We start from the raw sequence: 22,116 nt of genomic DNA on the forward strand, positions 1-22,116 counted from the left end.
AGATATCTCAGATCTAAGGAGGCTCATATTTAGCGATAACGTTTCTCATTTACTGCCCCAACTTCAAATCTACATGCTGCGCAGGTGCTACACATCCCACAATGGTGCATTAAAAAGAGCCCTACTCACGACGACAATGTCGTCGCAGCCATTTAAGGCACGATTTTAATGTTGCGGTGTGCTAGCTATTATAACTACGTCCTTGTTTTGTGCAATACTTTATGCCGGGGCTAGAGGCATTCTCAATTCAGCTGATGGAATAATTAGCATTTAAGCGAAACAAAATAAAAGATATGAATGCCGTTTTTATTTTCTAATTATTTTTAAATTGACCTGCCTCAGAAAAATGGTTTTATTCATACTGCAATTGCAACGTGGCATATAAAATATGAGGTACATAGTTTTATAAAACTGTTTTGAAACTCGTCCCACTGGTTATGACTGTCGTGGTCCAGTCTAATATCACCAAGTTTAACATACGCGCAGTAAGAACATTATTCATAAAAAGATTATTGCTTTTTAAAATATATGTATGCACAAACGGAGTCACTCTGCGTAATCTAGTCAGTGGATACTTACAATTTGTTCCTGTCAACGGTTTTAGGCAATTCTTTAAGATTTGCTTGAAAATTGTTGCGTAACGTCATGTTTATCAGTGATACGTAGCTCATGGAATCTGAAACTAGCGGTAGCTAAAAACGGAACAGAAAGGTATTAGCATATTATTTTCGATTTTATTAAAATAATACAAAAATCTAGTTGCAATAGATTTCTTCGAATATTCAATTCAGGATATCTTCATTCGAGTTAATTCAATATATACGTAACCGATTAGACACACTAAGAAATAAAATGTATACATTGAATTTTTTTATTGAACTAGACGTAACATTAAAAGAGACGCAAAAAAGCAAAATCAAAAGTAGTGATGTATGATGAAAAGAAAATAGCTGCATGCGTGTATTGCCGCGTGCGTTGCGAAGTTGTCAGAGCGGAGGAACGAGGTTTGAACTCCATGCGAACCTCCGCACATATCTTTCTTGAATACTTTAATACTAAGCTTCCACGGCATTGTCAGCTTCGGGGTGAACGGAGTGGGGAAAGCAGCTTTTCTCCGAGTTTGAGCGACTGCTTAGCCTTCTAGGAGGAGAATGGCGGTGCCCGGGTACAGAAACGTGGGTCTGAGCAAGAAGGGAGTCCCTCCTTTCCGTCTTCTTGAACTGTTTGGTACTGCAGGCAATTTGTGAGTTGAGGAGGAAAGCTAAGAAGGAAAAAGTATAAAAATCATTTCGTGACCCCTATAAATTTTATAACGAAATTGAAGCTACCGTTCATTCTTTTAAGGTCCCTTTTTTTTCTGAACAGCACCTTGTCAAGTTGAAAGGGAAGACGCTACTAGGACGCATTTGACATGCTCATTCGAGTTCTTTTTTATCAAATGTGGGAGGGAACGGCAATTGAGTCTGACGTTTTTCAAACGGCACTGTTGATAAGGATGTCTGGTTGGGCCAGTTAGTTTCGCTCTGATGATAGTCTATCAGTTGCTCTCTCTGTCCTTTTCCAGGAACGCTGGTACTGGCTATCTTGTATTTCACTAATACATAACCTTTTTGGGCACAATTGCGCGCGGTGCTAAGAGTGAATTTGTGTGTGTCATGGCGAAGTGCGATGTTCCTTGAGTACGGGGTAGGTGAATCGGGTCGAAATTTTGAGGTTCTAACCATCCTGGGCCTTCATGCACTGTGGCGGTCAAGAACTGGTCACCTCCTTTTTGCCGAGGGAGGTAAATCAGCGGAAATTAATTTTGTTGCAGTGTTTTTTTTGTTTTTGTTTTTCGTTTATGCCACTTCACTGATAGTGTCTACAACGCAGGAGGGACTAGAGTGCTGTGAGACGCTGAAGGCTTGCCTCGGAGTGCGTCGGCTATCCTACACCACCAGGTAGGGTCTGACAGTTGCTTGCTAAAGTTTGGTTCCCGTCCGGACCCGTTTATTTCGTTTTCATTTATAGTCTTAACATATTGCCTTGTGGCGCTATGTTTCCTTCTCTGGATGCTTGCATTATATGCAGGACAGTCTTCGTTTTTTTTACTATGTACGAATACCCGTATTTTAATAAGAAATTAAGAAAAGCCCAAAGGGTATTGTGCTTGACTTCCACGCAAAAGGGCCGAGGTTCAATGCCTGGGAGGGGGCGCACAGTTTCGTTAGTTGTGTAAATGTCGCGTTCTGGTAAATTCGAGAACCCTGTTACTTATTCGAAGAACGAATGTTCTACATGCCGAACCTTCTAGGGCGATTGTTGCAGAAGCCACCCCGTGAACATAAGGGGCTCCGCGTGGCGAGCCGGAGTTACATCTAGACGGGCTAATTTAGGGCACCTCAACCAAGTGCACTTCAGCTCACCGAAATGTCACTTTAAGTGTTTCGGTACCACACGGGATAAATTAGTGTCAGTCCTAAATAATGACAATAACGATGAGTAAAGTATTATTAGACACCTAAAATATTAAAGTAAAGGCATAACTTTTTTTTGCAAATACTTGGTATTTTAATTCAGACACGTTTAAATAGAGCGTTACGTTAATTGACAATATTTACGGCAACTGGATGATTCTGATCAATTAAAGCACGCGAAGATAAAGAAAAATAAGCTAAAACCAGAAGAAGCAAACTCACTCGAAGTTGAGTGTGTTCTTCAGGAATTAAGTTCTGTGTATGTTTATACAGCCTAGAACTTGGTCTGCCTCAGCGGGCGACGAGTCTCCCACCTGTAGATGGGCATGGGGTCTTTAACGTGCACCACGCAGTAGTGATACACGACCGCACGCCGGTACGATGCTCATCCAGATCGAAACGGGCAGTGGTGGGGATTGAACCCAGGATCCCTGCGTTCTGCAGCGCGAGCTTTCGCTCCACGTGCTCCGAGCTGGTGTGCGCTAGCCCACTCGGCCACCGATCCCCCCTATTCTTCAGGAAGAAGGCGTGTGGCACACTACACAAATGGCACTCAATCGAAGTGCACTCGGTTGAACTGCACTAAATTAGTTCGCCTGACAGGAGTATCAGTCTTGCTCTCGCGTTCGAACCTGCCGCTACGTCGACTTAGACGTCCGTGACGATATTTTGTTATTTTCTGTTTCCTTTATTGTTTTGACACAAGTTCGCCCTATTAAACATTTAATTTCTTTCGTTAATTATCTCACCATAGTTCAACATTTGTGACAATATCAACATACATTACATAATGCAGAATTATATGCGGGCATAGTTGATTTAATATTCCGAAAACACTATCATGCTCACGGTGTTTCAAAATGATGCTACATATTTTAAACGATAAAGACATAGCGGAAAGCAAGAATTTAAAATCATTTTTTACGTCAATCTAAACTACCGTAATAAAAAGAGATGTTATTGTGTCCCAAATTTCTACTGCAGTAATTCATATAGCCTCATACAATTAATTATTATGAACGCTACAAAGGAGTATCTTTGGAACCAATATCTCTGGCGTTTGTACCTAATATTGTCGCCATCAATGTATAAATGTAGACGAGCTTAACATACTTAAAGCAAAGGAATAAAAATATTAAATACGTACACTGACGACCACACTCTTTAAATAACAATTATGTTTTCCTATTTGAGAGAGTGTGGTCGTCCGGGTACGTCTTTTATGTTTTTCGTTCCTTCGTTTTTAAGTATTTATACTAACAATGTGCTCGAAATAAGTAGCTTTACATACGCTTTGTCTTAAAAGTTACCTAAATATAAAAAAAGTCTGTATTTAAACATGTTTATTCATTAGAGGAGCCACGCATCGATTGTCACATTCAACACTAAGTTCCAAAGGTTTCGCTTTTTCTTCAGTGCTTGTGTCCTTCAAATTCAGAAAAAAAAATAACAAATCAGAATACACTAAGAAAGGATGCGATGAAAATACCTCCCTGCTTTCTATGCTTGTTTCTTAAGCAGTTTATCAAACCGGACTGCCAATCTGAGACTCGCGAATTAGTTTATTCACAGTTTTGGAGGTAGTGTCGCCTCATTCCAATAATGTTTCCCCCCAAAAAACGGTCAGTGGCAAATGAAGAATTAAAACCTTGTCAAAACTGCAGCGTGACACTGAAGCCGAACTCATTACAAGGCTTGATGAGAAATGCGTCACTACTCCGTCTCTCATCTTCTTAGAAAAATAGTTAGTTTACGTTGCCAGAAGAAGATAATTGCGAAACCTTTGTGTATTGGCCAAAGGGAGATAATCGCGGATAGTTTGTGTGCATTGATTTAACAGACGACTAAGCAAACAAAGATAAAATCTAAAATAATGTTGTGAGTTCAGCCCGGTGTGTTTGTTGTGTATTTGTCTGAAATACTAGTGTGAGTGTGTGATATTTGTGCGCTGAGAAGTCAGTAAGAAATACTTGGCAAAGCAGGCTTACGTATTGATATAAAAGTTCAAGTTCCCTAGGGGTCTTGATCCAGTTAGGGTAGCCAATAAGCTGGTACATATCCTGTACCTATAAAAACATTGTACTCAATTACATACGATAAAATAACTATTTGAATGGTCCTCTTGTACCTTCTTAATTGCCGCCCTTCTTGTGTTTGTGTCAAGCCAATTCTTTTGCCGATCCTCAAGAAGAGATGTGAGTGATTCCTTCAAATATGTGATCATCTCGTTTATCTGTAAAGCAAGTTCTACATTCAAGCGCATTTTAAACGAATTTGTATTATTTACAGTTTGCTTTTCGACATGCTATACCAGTGACGGAAATACATTGTCGTGCAAAAAGGTGCCTGGATACAGGGGGAAATACAGGGATTTATACAGATATATTGATCCCTAACGCCTAAAATCTAAAATCAACTACAGTTTATAACCCCAGTCTTAAGCATGCCACATATGAGCGGTTGAAGTGGGCGTCGCGTGACACTCGCATCCGCACTTAGGCCCGCCACAGGTGCACCGCGCATAAGGTCTACTGACCGTACGTAAAGCGTTGAACACATGAGCGGTGAAACTGGGCGCCGTGCGCCGTTGGCAGCTCGCTGCTAGGCGCACCACCGGCACACCGCGCGTCTTTATTTGTATGCCAGATCCGGTAAAGTGGATATGTTTCATTATTGTGTACTTTTTGCGTGCATATATTTACATTGTAAGAACAAGTGAGACGATATTAGTCAGTTATTGAATCGTGTTGTAACTAAGTTCAGATGCTACAAGTGTATCGCACAGACGATTCGAAAGGGCAGAATATTTCCGAGATTAGGCCAAATAAATTTTTAAAACTATTCGGTGCTAACATAGATTGTCTCAAGATACGTTTTAAATAACCAATTATGCGATTGGCGCTTGAAATATTGTGCTGAACATGAAGCCCCTAAGTGATCTTAGAGTTAAGACACGAGATATTGCCGCATGCAGGGTGGAGAGGAAATGCAAATGGGATGTACCGGAGCCAGACATCACTTTTATGAATTCCCTCTACTAAGTACTCCTAGACGATACATGCTTACTCTCTGGAACATTCTAGGACAAATCTTCGACATACCGTGTGTAGTAAATAAAGTGCCCAGAGTGACCTTACCGGGTCAGTCTCGCAATAGTCAGCTGCCACGCCGACTTCTCAACGCTCGCTTCTGTTTTATTGACTCCCATTTTTTTCATTTTTTTAACAAGTTCAACAAGCTCCACATACATGGTGCAACAGCTATTCTCGACCGAGCGGTAATATTTTCCACCATCGACCTTGTTCGTGTTTACCATCAAATTTCCATGGCTCCCGAGTATATTCCCAATACAGCAATAACAACACCGTTCGGCATCTGCAAACTTCTTCGAATGCCTTTTGGCCTGTGGCAAGCTGCACAGACATTTCAACAGTTTCTCTACCAAGTCCTAAGAGGCATGCCTTCCTTATAGCATACATAGATGTCATTCTCGTCGCAAGTTGCACCGAGCAAGAACACCAAGACCCCTTACGATGTCTCTTTAAGAAATTAGATGAGCAAGGCTTAATGATCAACGCGAAAAAGTCTCACTTAGGAGCGTCCAGCGTTTCCTTCCTAGTCCACCAAATCGATCGTCACGGCATCTGTCCACTCTTTTCAAAATTAAAGGCTATTAAAGAGTACCCCCACCCTCAAACATAGCGTGACCTACGTTGCTTCCTCGAGCTTGTGAATTGCTATTGCCGCTTTGTTCCTGGATGCACAAAGCTTCTCCAACCTCTTCAAAAAGTATTACCAACCGGAGAAACTGCACCATTAAACTGGACAGATACCACAAATGAAGCGTTCGGCAGCATAAAAAAAAACACATTGCACGTGCTACCTTGCTTCATCATCCAAAAACAGGATTACCAATATGTCTTATCACCGACGCCTCGGACACTGTCATTGGTGCGGCATCCACCAGTTCTACAAAGGTGCATGGCAAGCGTTGTTTTTCTTCTCTCGCAAGTTAATCAATACGGAACGACGATTCAGCCCTTTCGGTCGTGAGCTCCTGGCTGTTTACTCTTTTATCCGTCATTTTCGGTATTTTCTGTAAGATCGAAGATTTCACATCTTTACGGAACACAAGCGCTTAGCAGACGCCATACAATCTCACGAGCCAGACAGTGGAACTCACTCTCCCCTGAAACTGCGACAAATGTCATTTCTTTCTGTGTTTATCACAGACATTCGGCACGTAAAGGGGTATGATAACATTGTTGCCGACACCTTGTCTCGAGCCGTCATCGCCTAAATATCACATAATTAAAACATTATTCCGGCTACTCTTTTGGCACACCAACAGAATGACGCAGAACCGACCAGGCTCAGAACTCTACCAGGTGCATTAGTTCTTCGAGAGATTACACTAGCTGGACTATCCCACCTCTTGGTGTGCGATATGTCAGCTGGTGCCCCTCGCCCCTTCGTACCAATCGCCTTACGACGACAAGACTTTGACTCCTTCCATGCGCTGACATATCTCAGTATCCGTGCATCACAGAAGGTAATAACCGCGTTACGTTTGACCTAGCATAAACATTGTCGTTCGAAACTGGGCTCGGAGCTGCTCTTCTTGCCAACGTGCAAAGGTTCACAGGCACCCTCACTGCTCCAGATCTTTTTCCTATTCTGGGTACTTGTTTCGAGCATGTCCACCTAGACATAGCGGGCCTACTCCTAGAATCACAAGGCAACAAATATGTACGAACCGCCATTGACCGCTTCACCAGATGTACCAGAGGTCCTCCCCGTTAGCACCATTACAACTCAAGCAGGCGCCCAGGGATTCATGCAAATCTGGTTTTCACGATTTGGCATGCCGGCCACTCTCACCACCGACCGTGGTAGGCAATTTGAGTCTGCACTTTTCAACGAATTCACCTTTCTTGTTGGCACCAGTCGACTAAGAACGACGATTTACCATCTACAGGTCAGCGGTCTTGTTAAATAATTTAATTGCCGGCTAAAATGTTCACTTATGGTGCGTCCAGATATCACTCATTGGACAGAATCGCTCCTATTGAGGAGTTTCAGCGACGGTGTCACCGCCCTGGCGGCCGGTCGCCGAAAGAGAACGAGGGGGATAGGTTCGCTGGGCGTTGGCTTTGTGTAAATGCGTTGGCCGCGAACGTAGGCTTATAAACTTCGGCAGCAAGAATATTACGCGGCTCTAGTGTTCCGGTACGAGCAACAGAGATTACACGAACTGCTACGACGAGCTACGACCACCCGCCGCAGCGATGCAGGCGTCGAAGGAGCGCAACCTGTGTACTACGCAGTCAGTCGCCGCCGTCGCCCGACGCAGGTCGTTTGGCATTCGGGACTTTCCGTCCCGGGTTCTTCGCTTGCACTTGGAACCGAGTATTATTCCCTGTGCTTCTGTATGTGCTCAGTGGCTGGATGTGGACCTCATAGAGCAGAGTTCTTCAGACTCGACAGCGACTCAAAGTTGACGGCGGTGGGGCTTGCAGCAACGCTTTCGGTTGGTGCACGGGTGCGACGACTACACGGATAAATTTTAAGATTGCTGCTAGCAAGGTGGGCCATAGTCGCTTTATGTTGACACGATTTTTAGTGTAAGTACTCCGTGCAAAGGCGAATCTATCGCGTTTCTAATCCACCTTTGTTTTTGTTGTTGTTTTTGCGCTCGCACGACCGATTGAAAATGCTTCTGTACCAATCACGGAGTGAATGTCTTCGGCCTACATTGCGGAACGCCCAATAAAAAGTCATATTCGTTCAGCGAGCAAACTTCCCTTTCGAGTGACCTTCTTTGATTGATGATTTCGCCCATACTTGAGTGCTTTAATCAACACGATCGATGAAGTTTGCTTCCCTAGTTAGGACATTTTTTGTGCCACATGCGGCACTAATGCTTGGCACGATGTATTCTACTGGTGGTATTGTGAATTGGTTTACTTCCAAAGCTAACAGTATGACAGGTGGGACCATTCAATTTGCTAAAAATGTGATATGGGAATGTCGTTGCATAACTAGCGTTTTACGTTTAAGATTGATAAGAAACATGCTCATATGATGACGCACGTCTACAGCATAAGCTTTGCAGATCCAGAATGGATGTGCTACAGGCTCAAGACTTTTAATGGACCAAATTGGTGATTACATGGCAATAAATATTGTGGAAAACTGCCCATTGACTCGGTGAGTTTTGATCGTGACCATTGGCGTGCTGTTGGCAAATTAAAGGGACATTGCATCTAGATGTGCTTAAATATCTTTATTTCAAGGTTCAGTGGACCCCCCTGCATCATTACAGGAAGGCACTCTCAAGCCACAACAAACAGCAGTGAATATACAATGCATAATAACGGGCACCAGTGTCCAGGCGCAGGGCCGTAACCAGGGGGGGGTTAGGGGGTTCTGACCCCCCCCCCCCCGAAATTTTTTTCTGGGTACGGCCCTGGTCGGTGCACTTGCAGCCAGCCGATTTTAATCTCCACCTCTGCGCACGCGCAGTGGCACCGGTCGGCTACCGGGTACCAAACCGGGACCGGTTCTTCGGTTTGCTATAACTCTCCATTATATGCCACCGATGCACATGATTCATAGGCGAAAATAAGACAAAATGGCCGTCGTTGTCCCCGAAACCCCCCCCCCCCCCCCCCCCCCCCCCCGAAATTTTTTTCTGGGTACGGCCCTGTCCAGGCGTATGGTCCACAGAAGCCAATTTGAGCCTAAAAATGTTTTTGTTTTGTTTAGATAGTTTGCATTTGGTGTATAATTCGCAGGGTCCGATTTCCGCGCCCAGTGCATAGTCCACCAAGCTGGTGCGTTGCGTCTTTGTGCTTTTTTTCCTGGGTGGCATTTTCTTCAGAAGTTCTTCGGCGAACGCTATTGAGCCTGAAGAACTGCTCTTGAGGCCCATATCTAGCCACTCGGCACACACACAAGCACAGAAAATAACACTCGGTGCCAAGTACAAACGAAGCACCTGGGCGGAAAGCCGTGAATGCCAAACGAGCAGCGTCCGGTGACGGCGACTAACTGCGTTGCGCCCCTTCGGTGCCTGCATCGCTGCGGTGGGTGGTCGTAGCTAGTCGTAGCGAGATGATCTTCACTTCAAGCAAGAAATCTTGCCATACCATAGTCAAGATATGTGTGCAAGTGTTCGACGACGTGGGCTCTCTCACGTTGGTGCAGTTGTCATCAAGAAAGGTACATAACAATGTTGAGTGTTTGAGGCTGAAACTATGACGCATACTTATCTAAACCTAAATTTATCGGTCTGTGGCTACAAACATTTTCGTTGACGTTGCTTAAATCATGTAACCATTCAGGCCTCAAATTAAATGGTGTTTCAAACTCTTCGGTTGTGTATGAAAACCTATTTGCTCTAATAAAAGACATTTTGAAAAGGACACATGTCTTCTGCTGATACATATCTTCCAATTTACAATGCAGAAGCAAACAGAAAATCAACTGCATACATCTACCACTTGGCATAAGCACCTTTTGCAATTCATTCTTGAGCACACTCAAATATCAGCTAAGGTTGCTCTTGTTTTAGAAGCTTTGCCCTGTTCTGTAAAAAGAAAACAGTTAAAAAAGCTTTACCTTCGTTCTCCTCCTCGCATTTAATACAGACTTGTTTGTCAGCAGATCACACACAGCAGATATCACCGTGGCACATACAACTCGAATGACCGATGAGACTATTGCTATGACAATAAAGCTTTCCACAAGAGCCAAAATGAGGCTTGTAGGGGTGCACAAGCACATGGAAATGAGATTGGCGCTTCCGGGGCTTGTTTACATTATGCGTAAAAACAGGACGATCGGCGACCAGCTGATCGCAATATAACACCAATGATACCGATGTTTCGATACATAGAACGCAGGATAAAGACCTCAATCGTCCCTTGTATGCTGTAGTTGTCATACTTTCCATCCAACCGCTTTTCAGCACAATTAACTAGAACAACCGAAAAGTTCGCAACACCTTCTAATGCGAGGCCTGAATGGTTACATCATCTAAGCCACGTCAACGAAAATGTTCGTAGCCGCAGACCGATAAGTTTAGTTTGAGATAAAGTACGCGTCATAGTTTGAACGCGCGAACATTGTTGATATGTACCTTTCTTTGGACCCGCGTACATTCGGTTCAATTTGATGACAGCTGCACCAGCGTGAGAGCTCACGTCGAACACTTGCACACCTATCTTGACTATGGCAAGATTTCTTGCCTTCGACTGGCTTGAACACTTCATCTGTAGCATCACGGTAGGTCTTGGTTGAAATGATGATCGTCTCGCACACGGCAACAAACAGAGAACGACACGCTTTGTTCTATTTATACGCTACCGGTCTACGGGCGTCGCAAATCTATCCCCCTTTTGTCCGCCATGTTGGATCTATCGGAGCGCCCCCTATATTCGCTGAAACTCCTCAATTAGTACTTCCTGGCCTACGAGGAGCATTCAAGGAAGAACCTTTATGCACTCCTGCGGAGCTGGTAAACAGAATTTCTGCGTCTTCCACAATGCGTTAACACCACTACGGACACAGCGGTTTCTCCGAAACCAACCAACTATGCTCATCGGTTCAAAGACACCAAGTCAGAACGGCTACCAACATCCCCGCGACGGCGATCGCCGCGGCCAGTTTTCACTAGTAAGGATCTTACAAAGACAAGCCACTTTTTCGTAAGCGGCCATACTGTTCGCCGCAGTCTTCAACCACATTATCATTGGCCGTACATAATCCCGAAGAGGACTTCAAAATATTGTGAAGTGTTCATCAACGCCCAGCAACAAACCATATCGATCGACAGACTCGGGCCTGCCCGGATGAAGTCCACACAACTGTCCACAACTGCTATGGCTCGCTTTCACAGGAATTCTCCACGACGCAAGGTCCATTTCTTTTTTCCACCCACATCCTGCACACTGGATGGGGGAATAGTGTGGCGACCACATATACACGAACTTATCTCTGTTACGTCACGGCGCGGTGATGGCGCGTCGGTCGGACTTCCGGTCTGGGGCTGTGGACAGAAGTCCCCATGCCAGACGTGTATTCCTGCGTTGTTTTGAAAGGAACCAGACAAAAAGCAGCCTTCTCGGAAAAACGCCGCGACTGGGGCCGTACCAAAAGTGTCGAGAAAGGTTTGAAGGTCAGTTTTCACGTGCTCGGTTCGTCCCAGAATCTATATATGTGCCGTGAAAAAGGGAAAAGCAGACGCCGTCGGACAACGATCGCTTGGGCGGGAAGCACTTTGGATTGAATTCACGGATGCTTGTGGTCATCAGATTTATTTCTTTTGTTTCACATGAACGCCAGAAAACCGTCAAGTTGTGCGGACCACCTGCGGACTACGTTCAGTGCGTCATCAATTTCAAACGGCGGCCGGATCGTTCGAACCGTCGTCTGCTCTTTCAAACATTTCTGCTTGCCGTCTGCTCTCTTAGACGATGCCGGCCCGTAGACCTAAGGTTGGCGCAGTACTTGCGGTAAGAAGTAAGTGCAGGCCTCAAAAGACTAAAGTTTGAAGGTTGGTAAGCAGGCTCGATGTAAACAGTAGATACAAGGAGATGTTGATCATTGTTACCAGTGACCATCACCAAGTTGTTATGCCTACTTCACTTGGTCCGATTCGGCTTGCGGTTTTCAGTACCGACGTCGACTATCTCAGCTACGGTTCACGCTTTTGCAGCCCGAGCGGCATCGTGACTGAAATTTGCAAGCGAAATCGCAACATGCGAATCAGGCTTCAGCGCACATTCTGCGGCGTCCACGCGGAATGAAGCGCCACATGTCTCATTATTCACGCGGCGTTTTGCGGTATAACGAGCCTCGGTAATTTTGCTGACACCGCTCAAGTAGTCAGACATCGCCAGGAAGACGTAGAATCAACAATTCGAACGCGATAAAAGGTAGGGGGACTCACACCGACGCCGACAACATCGCATTTCAATGGTTTGTTTATGGGCGACGGCGAGATTCTTGCCCACACCCCCCTCGCGCATGCGCGGCGCCGGTGGCGTCCGCTAGGGGCGCTCCGGTTTGTTTGTAAAAATGAGTTGGTGTATAAGACCCAGCACCGGAGTAAGAAGAAAATGTCAAAACGGCTGAAGCTTTTTTCTTCGGGTGATTAGCAGGGCAGCCATGTCATACTTCGACAGTCAGTAGATTCAGCGTGTGAATAATGTAAACAAAAAGTTAGTGTATACCGCAACGCACGACTCGTTACAACCCTAACGTGATTGTTTGCCTGTGTCTTCAAGTTTTATTTATTATTCTTGAAACGTACTCATTTGTTTATTTTCATGTTGTTTAATACCTACTGAAAAACAATTAGTTAAACAAAAAACAAAAGATAAAGGCCCAACCCTTTTTGGTTCACGTTCCAAAGAGGGGCTGGGGGCGAAATGGGGCTAAGAGCAGTCAAGCTTCTTGTAGAAGCATTTTCCCTTTTGCTCCACCATTTCTTTAAATGGAAATACAGATTATTATTATTATTATTAATCTCCAAAACTTGTTCCGCCCTCTCTCCAAACCTGTCCCTCTCCAACCCCAATCCTGAAAGGAGTGGCTCGCTCCCCCACAGCGCCTATTTTTCCCTACTGAGCGGCACTTGCCAACCACTAGGAGGACATCCTCGGGGAAGACTAGATGTGTAGGCAACACCCTACCCATATTGGTGAGCCCCACGAAGACGCCGATATAGAAGCTTATTGTTGCTTTGTTTTTTCAATAATTTTCTGCTCTTTTATTTAACTTTTTGGTATTTGTCCCGAAGCAGGATCTCCAAAGCCCTCTCGAGCTGCTCACTTTGTAGACGCGCGAGGGATCACACTTCCGTGTTTGAACAATACAAATGGCACGCGTCATGGCCTACGTGCAGAGATGCATACATCACAGAGGGTCGAGGTGTGCGCGCATGTATGCCGCAGTGCACATTCCGCTGAAGTTTCTATCCCGGTGCGTACCGTAATGTCAACGTATGACCAAGTAGACACAGCATAATTCATGCGAAACCAAGCAAACCCGAGCAGCGTCGAAAAAAATGAGTCCTCGAAAGATTCTTCTCTTTCCCAAACAAACGAATTCACAAAATTATTAAAAAAACATAGTAGGTAATAGTATACACAGGTAACTCACATCAGACACCGCTTCTGACTTGAAGTATTCAGATGTGTATAAATCTCCAAAAACGAATTTCATATTCTTCATCAGCTGACGGATGCAGTTAGCTTGAGCAGACAGCTTATTAAAGGAGGCGTCGACTGATCCCATAAATTGGGAGTATGTAGCGTACAGTGTCGCTCTTGTATATGGTAAAAGCTGAACAATTCGTTTCCACCCAAGATAATTAAAAAGCACTTCCCTGTAACAAAAGTGAATTTTATATTTAAACAAAGCACTGAAATGATCTCAAAGTTCATCTTTTTACCATCGAAAATATATGGATGTATTAGCAATAGCAAACATCTTCCACTGGATATAGTTCAACTTCGCTTCGTGCTCACAGACGTTGTTGACGCGGAGTACTCATTCCGAATATACGATCCCCAACACATATCTTGCCGGGTAACTCAATGTAAACTAGGAATATTGAAAAGAATATGGTTCTTGACTTATGCACCGAACTTTGCAATACTCTCATTCGGTAAAAGCCACATGGGTGCATTTTTTGTTTACAGCACAATGTTTAGAACTCCGGTTTAAACTCAAAATAATTTTGCCAACTCAGTAAACGCCAATCGATAGTTACTGAATTTTTCTTTTCTATCTGACTTGCCTATTTGAAATATGGGACTCCATAATATATAGCTCACACAAACTTATCTTACATTTTCACCTTCTCAGGATATTAATGAGTTGCTACAATTTATATATGTGTTGTGAAGTAGCCTAGTGACACTTGTTCAAACACAGAATGGCATTCTCAAAAGCACGGGCGAACGAGCGCTGAGATCCGAAGTTCGTGAGAACGAGCACCAGCTGCAAGAAAAAAATTGATACATTTGACACAAGAACATTGGTCGTTCATTTGTGTCTTTAAGAAACAAATATGCGCTCAGGAACTTCGAGGTCTCTCTGTTTTATGTCATAATTAGCCGAACTTTAGAGTGGTATCGTTTTATTTTAGGGACAAGAAATACTAATAACTAGAAAGATATGCGCGTTTCTTGTTTCACTTTCTACTTACTTGTTTGCAATCTATGTACGATTACTTGGGTGCGAATGTAACTTTCAACGCATTATAAAAGTCTCAGATTCATTACATATTGAATAAAGCTAACCACAGGCTACCTTCGGACCAGGGCGGTGCATTTGTTTCGCTATACGAATGTATCGCTATAGTATCTCAGATATACTTTCGACTACGTATACAGTGGTGGTCCAGCCAGCTTTGAGTTTGGAGCAATTTTTGGAGTAGGAAAAAATCTCGTTATGGAACACGTTTGTATCAGAGAAAGTCGTTTTTCGAAGCAGCTTTGGAGCAGCACATACTTAAGTTTAGAGCAATTCGGTGCAGTTCCTTAATAGTGATACCGGCATGCATTCATGCGATTGGTTACGTGATGCCTATTAAAAACCCAAATTTAGCAGTTATGCTGTAGTATAATTTGTGACAGGTTAAGAGTAAAGTGGAAGGTCCTCCCTCCTCTTTCAACTTTTGCAAGCGCCTCCTCTCCCGCGGTCTTTCCGCGGTCTCTCCCGAGATCCTTCCGGGAATCACTGGAAACACCGCGGCCGTCTGCGGGTAGGACGGATCGCGTCCACGGGCAGGGGTTTCGAGCCCCTTGCTCTAGATAGAGAGGTAACTTAGCACTATACAAAATCTTATCACGTGAAACGAGCAAATAATCAATAAAAATATTCGGGGTTTCCCTAATGTATAGACATTTTAACCAGTAGTAAGATCAAGAATTCAGATCATTTGACGTGAAAAAAGGCGACATTTCGTAACCAAGCAGTCTCGACCGAGCGTGCAAGCGAAATGGGAACAATATGCGACGAGTACATTCGTATAAAACAGCGTCACGCTTCTAAACATGAGCACGCCGAAAAAGAAAATAAAAGAATTACTCATGTTTGCTAATCTTCAGTATAGTGCACTTCGAAATCCAACTAAAGCTGTTAAAACTGCGGTGCGTTAGGAATGTCCGTAAAATTGTTGCGAACCCTGTGAGACAATGCCGCGGAGCCGGAAACCTAGATTGGATTGTGATGGCCAAACCCCATTGAATTCCCACAGTTACCAGACGAAAACGAAAACTCTTCCAAAAAAACAATTTGTTGGTAGATTTGTTCGCCTTAGCGCAGTTTTGCGCAATTATTCCCTTTGGGCGCGGCAAGGCGCAGGCAAGCGGGAATTTATCAAAATGGCGCAAATGCGCAACTGGACCACCCCTGCGTATATCTTAAATTGAGATACTTATGAAAAAGGTAGTTGTTTATGAGTCGTGGTATACATTATCAATGTATAACTTGTATCCCAGTACTCTGGCAGACTTCGGTATCTTGTTACCTTTGTTTACGAAAATTAACTATCTGTTATTTACGACAAGCAAAACATAACAAAAAAAACTGAGGTGAACGTGAGAGCGCGAACGACCTGGTGAATATTTAGCATGAGAAAAATACCGAGACCGCGGATAAAAACCACACAGACAATAGACATCTCTACAAGAGACTTTTTACTGTATGTACCGCTTTTACACACAGTCCCGTGATTTTTGTCACGTCAGAAACCAACATTCTGGTGCAAGGGTTTCAGAGTTCGTGACATGAACCCGGCAAATAACTCCCTCTTCAACGGATAAGGGGGGAGGAGGGAGCCTTTGGTGGTTTGGTATATCATAGTCACAAAAGAAGGTAAAAAGAAAAATCAGAAACAACATGAACAAAGGGGGTTCGCAGAGCAATTGCTTGGACGAATTCAAGACAAGCTACCCCCTCCCCCCTCTAAAAAAACAAAAAAAAGCTTTTACTGCTTTCGCTTTAGCGAAACGAACGCTGTAATCGAGACGAGTTCAGCGGAGGAAGGAATCAGACTGTAACTGTAGAAAACTTTAGGATCTTCCTGTACGGAACCTGTTCAGGTCCTGTGCAGACTACATCTGGCTTCGCTCGATATCTGTGTGCTTTAGAGATAGTCTCACGACAAAACAAGAATCAATTCAGGCAGATGGCCCTTATCAAGCAGTCGTTGGTGTTCAGCCCCTCGTTGAGGGCAACTATGTTTTTTAACTGCATTTTGGATTCTAGGCGTGAATAGATAAAGAGCTTTCAGAAGGGAGTGTGAACAAACTCACAAATAAAAAGAATACAAACAGTACGATTTACAATAGCCCCTACCTGCTCCTTCCCCACTTACTACTGTTCGGATATAAATATATTTTTGCATGTATAGATAGATAACCCTACTATGGAATACTCTTTTGGCGTTTTGCTAGAGGTCAGGAATAATTCGTTGCAAAGCATAAGAAATGTATATCGGTATTTTGTTTTTTTGCCTTAAAAGCAATTTATTTCGGTACCTGCATTTTTTTAAATACATCGATCTCTGTATATGTATCCCGAAATACTTCGTGGTGCACATCTACCCAGCCCGACCTGCAAAAGAAATAATTTTGACTCCCGTTTCCTAATATCATTGCTACGTCATATCCTGGTTCCTACAAGGTAGAAAGATGCAGCTTCCGGATGATTTCCTAAAGTAAATTGTTCAGCTCGGTATGGGAAGCTGTGCAATTACGCACATCACTTTCGGACTTTCCTCTCATCACCCGGATTAGAGTAAAACAACAATTAAAACAAGCCTATCAATACCCCGCTTTAGAAGGCGGAAACGTCTTTCCTCTGTTGTGGATATCCAGGTTACAACTTCAAACAATTTAATTTGTTTGAAAAAGCTCTATATTCATTTATAAATAATAATACGTGTCATTACTTTGACCTTTCTCAGACTCACGCGATTTGTTTTCATAATTATGTTATTCCAACTAGATTAGTAATGTTTAATTATCCTTCCAGAACCAGAGTCAAGTTTTCCAGTAAGACATTATTCTTTTAACATACGTGACTATCCTTCGGTACGGAAAATGTAAACATAATTGTGTCTTATTGCTCGACTGTTGTTGTTTCACACTATGTTGTGTTTTTTTTTCTTATATTCTTTTACCTATTTTCTTCTTCAACGCCCATAACTCGAGTGGTAAATGAATAAATTTCATGTTATGTCCCCTCTACTATTGGCTGTCGCAGGTTAAGAAAAACGGACGAGCTCTTTGCACAAAACCCTTCCCTCTTCATTTGAGCAGCACGAACGCTGGAGAGGAGGCGTGGGGAGACTCGCTTACCCTCCTGAATTCACTCTCTTAAAATGGGAAGTTTGAGGGGCTTTGCAGGAGGAGCTTGCGCTGATGTGTCAAGCAGCAGGCTTTAGACATTTTTTGCCTGGCAGCACCAATCTATGTTAAACATTTTATATTAAAATTTGAACTCGCTGCGCGCAGATCCTATTTACCCAACTTATTTTACGGCATATTTAAATGCTGGCGCCACCTCATTGAAACTAGTGAACGCATGTACTTACGGCTTCGTTTGACTAATCAGTCTAGAAACACTTTTGTAGTACCCTAATCTCCATACGACGATGCTTTGTGGGTCTTTTAAAGCCGTTCTAATGGCTTCGAATGGGTGTTGGAGAATTTTTTTCCAGGGCAGTCCCTGTTCAAACAAATTGAAGCAAATAAAACTAATGAACACGGAAAAATATCCACAATTGAATCGCAACCTCATCAGAAATTTAACTTTGCTAATTTTTATTTATTTATTTAATTTTTTTTTATTTTCTTACCACATCGCCGGATGAGATGACAGTTGGAGGGATATATACGTAATCATACACACAAGCGCTATATTATAACATCTCAGGAAGCTCATATGCAAATATTAATAAATGAAACAAATAAGGTCACTTGAAAACAAAGAAACTCACTTCGCAATGCAATAAAAAAAAGCATAATTGTTCACAATTTAAACAACTTTCGAGCTCTACTGATTCTCTTGCGAAATCAATTGAATCGAGAGGCAATCAGTTGATACTCCTACAAATCACTTACTGCAAGATTTTTATTTGTATTCAGAAAGAATTCGAAAACATAAAACGCAGTGGCCCATTTAATATGATTTATCCAGATGCAGAATTAATTATCTGCGTTTCATAATTATCACAATATTTCTCGCGCTAATTTTCCAATATCGGCTCAATAACAACACGCTACACACAAAAACTCTTAGGCAGTCATATGTAAAAAAAATATATACGTGTTTGTCGTTTAACTAGGTGCGTGGACTTAAGCTATGGGTTACCACAAAACACTTTTCACTGTGGAAAAAAAGAGCATACATTCGTCTAATTGAAGCGGGCAGTTACGTTACAAGAATTAAACAAAACTAAAACAAACTTTGTAAGTTTTTGTTTGTTTACACAAGTATAATTCTATTTAAAAATAAATTTTTTTAATTCAACCCGCCATGCAAACTGGCAGTTTGGTAAGTTCAGTAAACGACAGCTAACCTAAACTTTTCATTGCGCTTTGAGAGTAGCGACCACGAAATCAAATTCCGTTTTTATCGTGACTGAAAACTTCAAGTGTGCGGATTGAGCTAAAGATATGTGGGTTAAATTTGGGGGAGGCCTGCACTCACTTAGACTGTCGGACAGACTCGAAAATTCTCTAAAGGTGGGTTTTCTAGGTAACTCACCCCAATCAATTTCTCTACTTCCTTAAGTGTCGTGAGTTTTCTGTTGTCCTTTGGATCAATTCTGCTGTCTTCAGTTGTAGCCTGAAGGTTTGAAGGCAGTATTAAAAGAAAGGTTCTATTTGAAAAGACAAGCCATACCTAACAGACACGCTATAGATGATTGCAAGCAGCCCGTCTTCAAAACTTTGTGTCGCATTCTTGAGTAGATATTGATTTCTATGAACTCCAGTCTAATATTCATGTGCACGTCTGAGCAAGGCTTCACTACCGGGCCATTTACACACACTAGCAGTAAGATGGCGGTACAATGACGAGCTGGCACCCCTACACACACCTAACTTGGTACAAGCTTAGTGACACTAGGGTACTATCTTTGGCCACGGACAGTTTTTACCCCAAGGACTTAGTTATAGTCAGAGTACTATCCTTTGGCCTTTGTCTTCCCTCTGGCTTGACACATAATTGCCGAAGTGCCGAACGTAAGCCAAATATGCCACGTATTAACCTTACAACCATCAACCACTCGTTAGTCAGTTTTAGCCCAAAGTTGCCGCAGGATAGCCAAACAACCAGAAGTGGAGTCTAACTACGGCAGTTCGGCGATTTGGGCCAAAAATTTCGGGGGATAGCCTTACTACATGCAATAAAGCCTAACTTTCGCCCTTGCTTTGGAAATTAGGGCCAAGAAACAAAAACTGTGACCAAAGAAAGACAAGTTGAGCTTCACCTTGGCTTCTTCTGGGTTTTCATGGCCCTACATTCCCAGACAAAATACAAATGTTGGACAAAAGAACTGCGCGACCTGGAGAAGGACGGGTCTACAAACCTCTATAGCGATGTACGAAAAAAGATCTTGGCTCCCATTACCAATATATTTTTTCTTATTTACAATGAGTGTGCAGGCGATCTGGTGGAAGTCTACCATAATGAGTTTGACCCGAGTCTGGGGCATGCAGAAGAAGGAGAGAGTATTTTACAGTAGAATAAAAAGTAACAGGGATAGGCAACGTCTTTAACTCAGCTGATAGTTGTATTCCACCAACCTTTATGTACAAAACCACAACCGCCACAGAACTACCGAACATCGCTTAAAAACGCGAAAAGTATATTTGCAGCTGACTTTCCACGCCGGATCTTTTCAATGCACTAGGGTGTATAGTCCATATTGAAGGAGTGACTAATCACTTAATCAGAGACACCATCACTGTGACGCAGTAACACAGGGTAGAGCAACGACCATTGCTGCTACGCCTTACTCTACGCTACGTGCTCTTGTACGTAATTTTCTATCTTGGTTTTTAGTATAAACGATCACTACTGAAGAATAAGCGCTTAGTTGCTACCATGTCGCCTCCCGAGTCGGTAGCAATGGGCCGGTGCGACGACTACAGTGGTGACGAGGATTAACAAAGACAATTAAAAGGCCGGTACCTTATCATCGGAGGATGAGCATCAAGAAGGCAGCTTGAACACGAGTGGAGAGAGGGCTCAGAGTGTGATGTTCTTCGGCGACAAAAAGGATAAGTTGTTTTCATACCGCATCCTGAATAATGCATTCTTTAAGAGAACGCCGCGACAGATCCAAAGAAGAAGCTAAAGTTACCGCTACAAAACTCGATCTCGACGTTTTATAGACTGGCTACTTTCTGATTGGTCACTCTTGTATCGCCGTTAACGGTGACTAGGATGTCCATAGCATCATGCGTCAACGTTCTATAGACCTCCTAACTTCGGAGACGTTTTTATTCCTTTCTAATTCACCTTCAAAGACATTTTAGGATTGGGCGAGTCTATGGACATCCTAGCTCTGGGTGAGTCTAGGGACATCCTACTTTTTCTCGATTCTTCGAGCTTAAGTCTCATGGGGGCGAAAGAGTTATGTGACTCTTTTTGTAGTTTGAAAAACTTGGAAGGTGTGAGATATGATGAAAAACATCACCGAAAAGAGAGGCCAAGGAAGAGATACATATAGAACACAGAAGCGCTGACTCTCAACTGATATATATGAGAAAAAAGGAAGCGACGTTTATAAATAAAAAAGGAAAGAAAATTACCATGCACAATACATTCATACAATGACTATTTACAAAAATATTTTAAAAAAGTACGAGAACTAAAAAATGCGGCAGGGACACTTAAGACTGTTTGCGCTTGGGAATGCGAAAGCATTATAGTCCCCTTGGAGAAAAGTTTTCGATTAATGTTTTCGGCACGCATTAAAGTTCTTTCTGCTGATTCGGTGTGTGCGCTTGCGTATACGTTGGCCACAGACCGGAAACATTCGTACCATTTTACTGCAGAACGATGTTTTTTTTTTTGAGGCTATACGACCCCCATGTAAAATGGTAGGTCTGTCGTGAAATGTAATCATCTGTTGGGACAATGCCTTCGTGATTAGAGGGATATATGTATGTCGTGTAATCTTCGCGTTATAACGGTTGTGGCAGTGTCGGTGGTGGTGGGATATGGTCAACTGAGGGGATCATTGCCTTGAGGTAGTAGAAACACACCGATGAAATCCGAAGAGCAAGTGACGCGCAAGACGCAGCGCGCTCATTTTATGCACTCATGACGTGGTGCCACCTCCTCCCCATTCGCTAAGCCGTCAAGCGCCCAACGACGCACGCAAGATGTCACAGGTGGCGTGTGCAATGACGCGCGCATTAGGCACACATTTAGTCAGCCAGAACTGTGGAGCCACCGTGGCGTCGTAAGTAATTCAATTACAGTAATTTTATTACTGCCACCTCTGGTGGCATGAAGTGAATAATAGTGTTCTCGGAGGAGGTCTTTTACACAGCGACCCGTCTGCCCTACATCGCTTTTAACGAACATACGGAGTGCTTTATACACAAGGCCTTTTGTGCAT

General features: G+C 43.1%; 1 protein-coding gene across 1 annotated transcript in view; it reads right to left on the reverse strand.

Moving 5' to 3' along the window:
- Positions 1 to 22,116, reverse strand: part of LOC115332175 (neprilysin-1-like) — a 97,197-nt gene that overhangs the window by 40,466 nt on the left and 34,615 nt on the right. The window contains exons 7-12 of the mRNA XM_042289828.1: positions 19,248 to 19,328; positions 18,073 to 18,206; positions 13,626 to 13,851; positions 4,585 to 4,689; positions 4,445 to 4,522; positions 580 to 692 (exon numbers count right to left, since the gene is read on the reverse strand). Of these exons, the coding sequence (XP_042145762.1) occupies positions 580 to 692; positions 4,445 to 4,522; positions 4,585 to 4,689; positions 13,626 to 13,851; positions 18,073 to 18,206; positions 19,248 to 19,328 (737 nt within the window). The remainder of the gene's footprint in view (positions 1 to 579; positions 693 to 4,444; positions 4,523 to 4,584; positions 4,690 to 13,625; positions 13,852 to 18,072; positions 18,207 to 19,247; positions 19,329 to 22,116) is intronic.

Source organism: Ixodes scapularis, unplaced genomic scaffold (genome assembly GCF_016920785.2).
Source record: "Ixodes scapularis isolate PalLabHiFi unplaced genomic scaffold, ASM1692078v2 PGA_scaffold13__105_contigs__length_92229423, whole genome shotgun sequence".
NCBI classification, from domain to species: Eukaryota; Metazoa; Arthropoda; class Arachnida; order Ixodida; family Ixodidae; genus Ixodes; species Ixodes scapularis.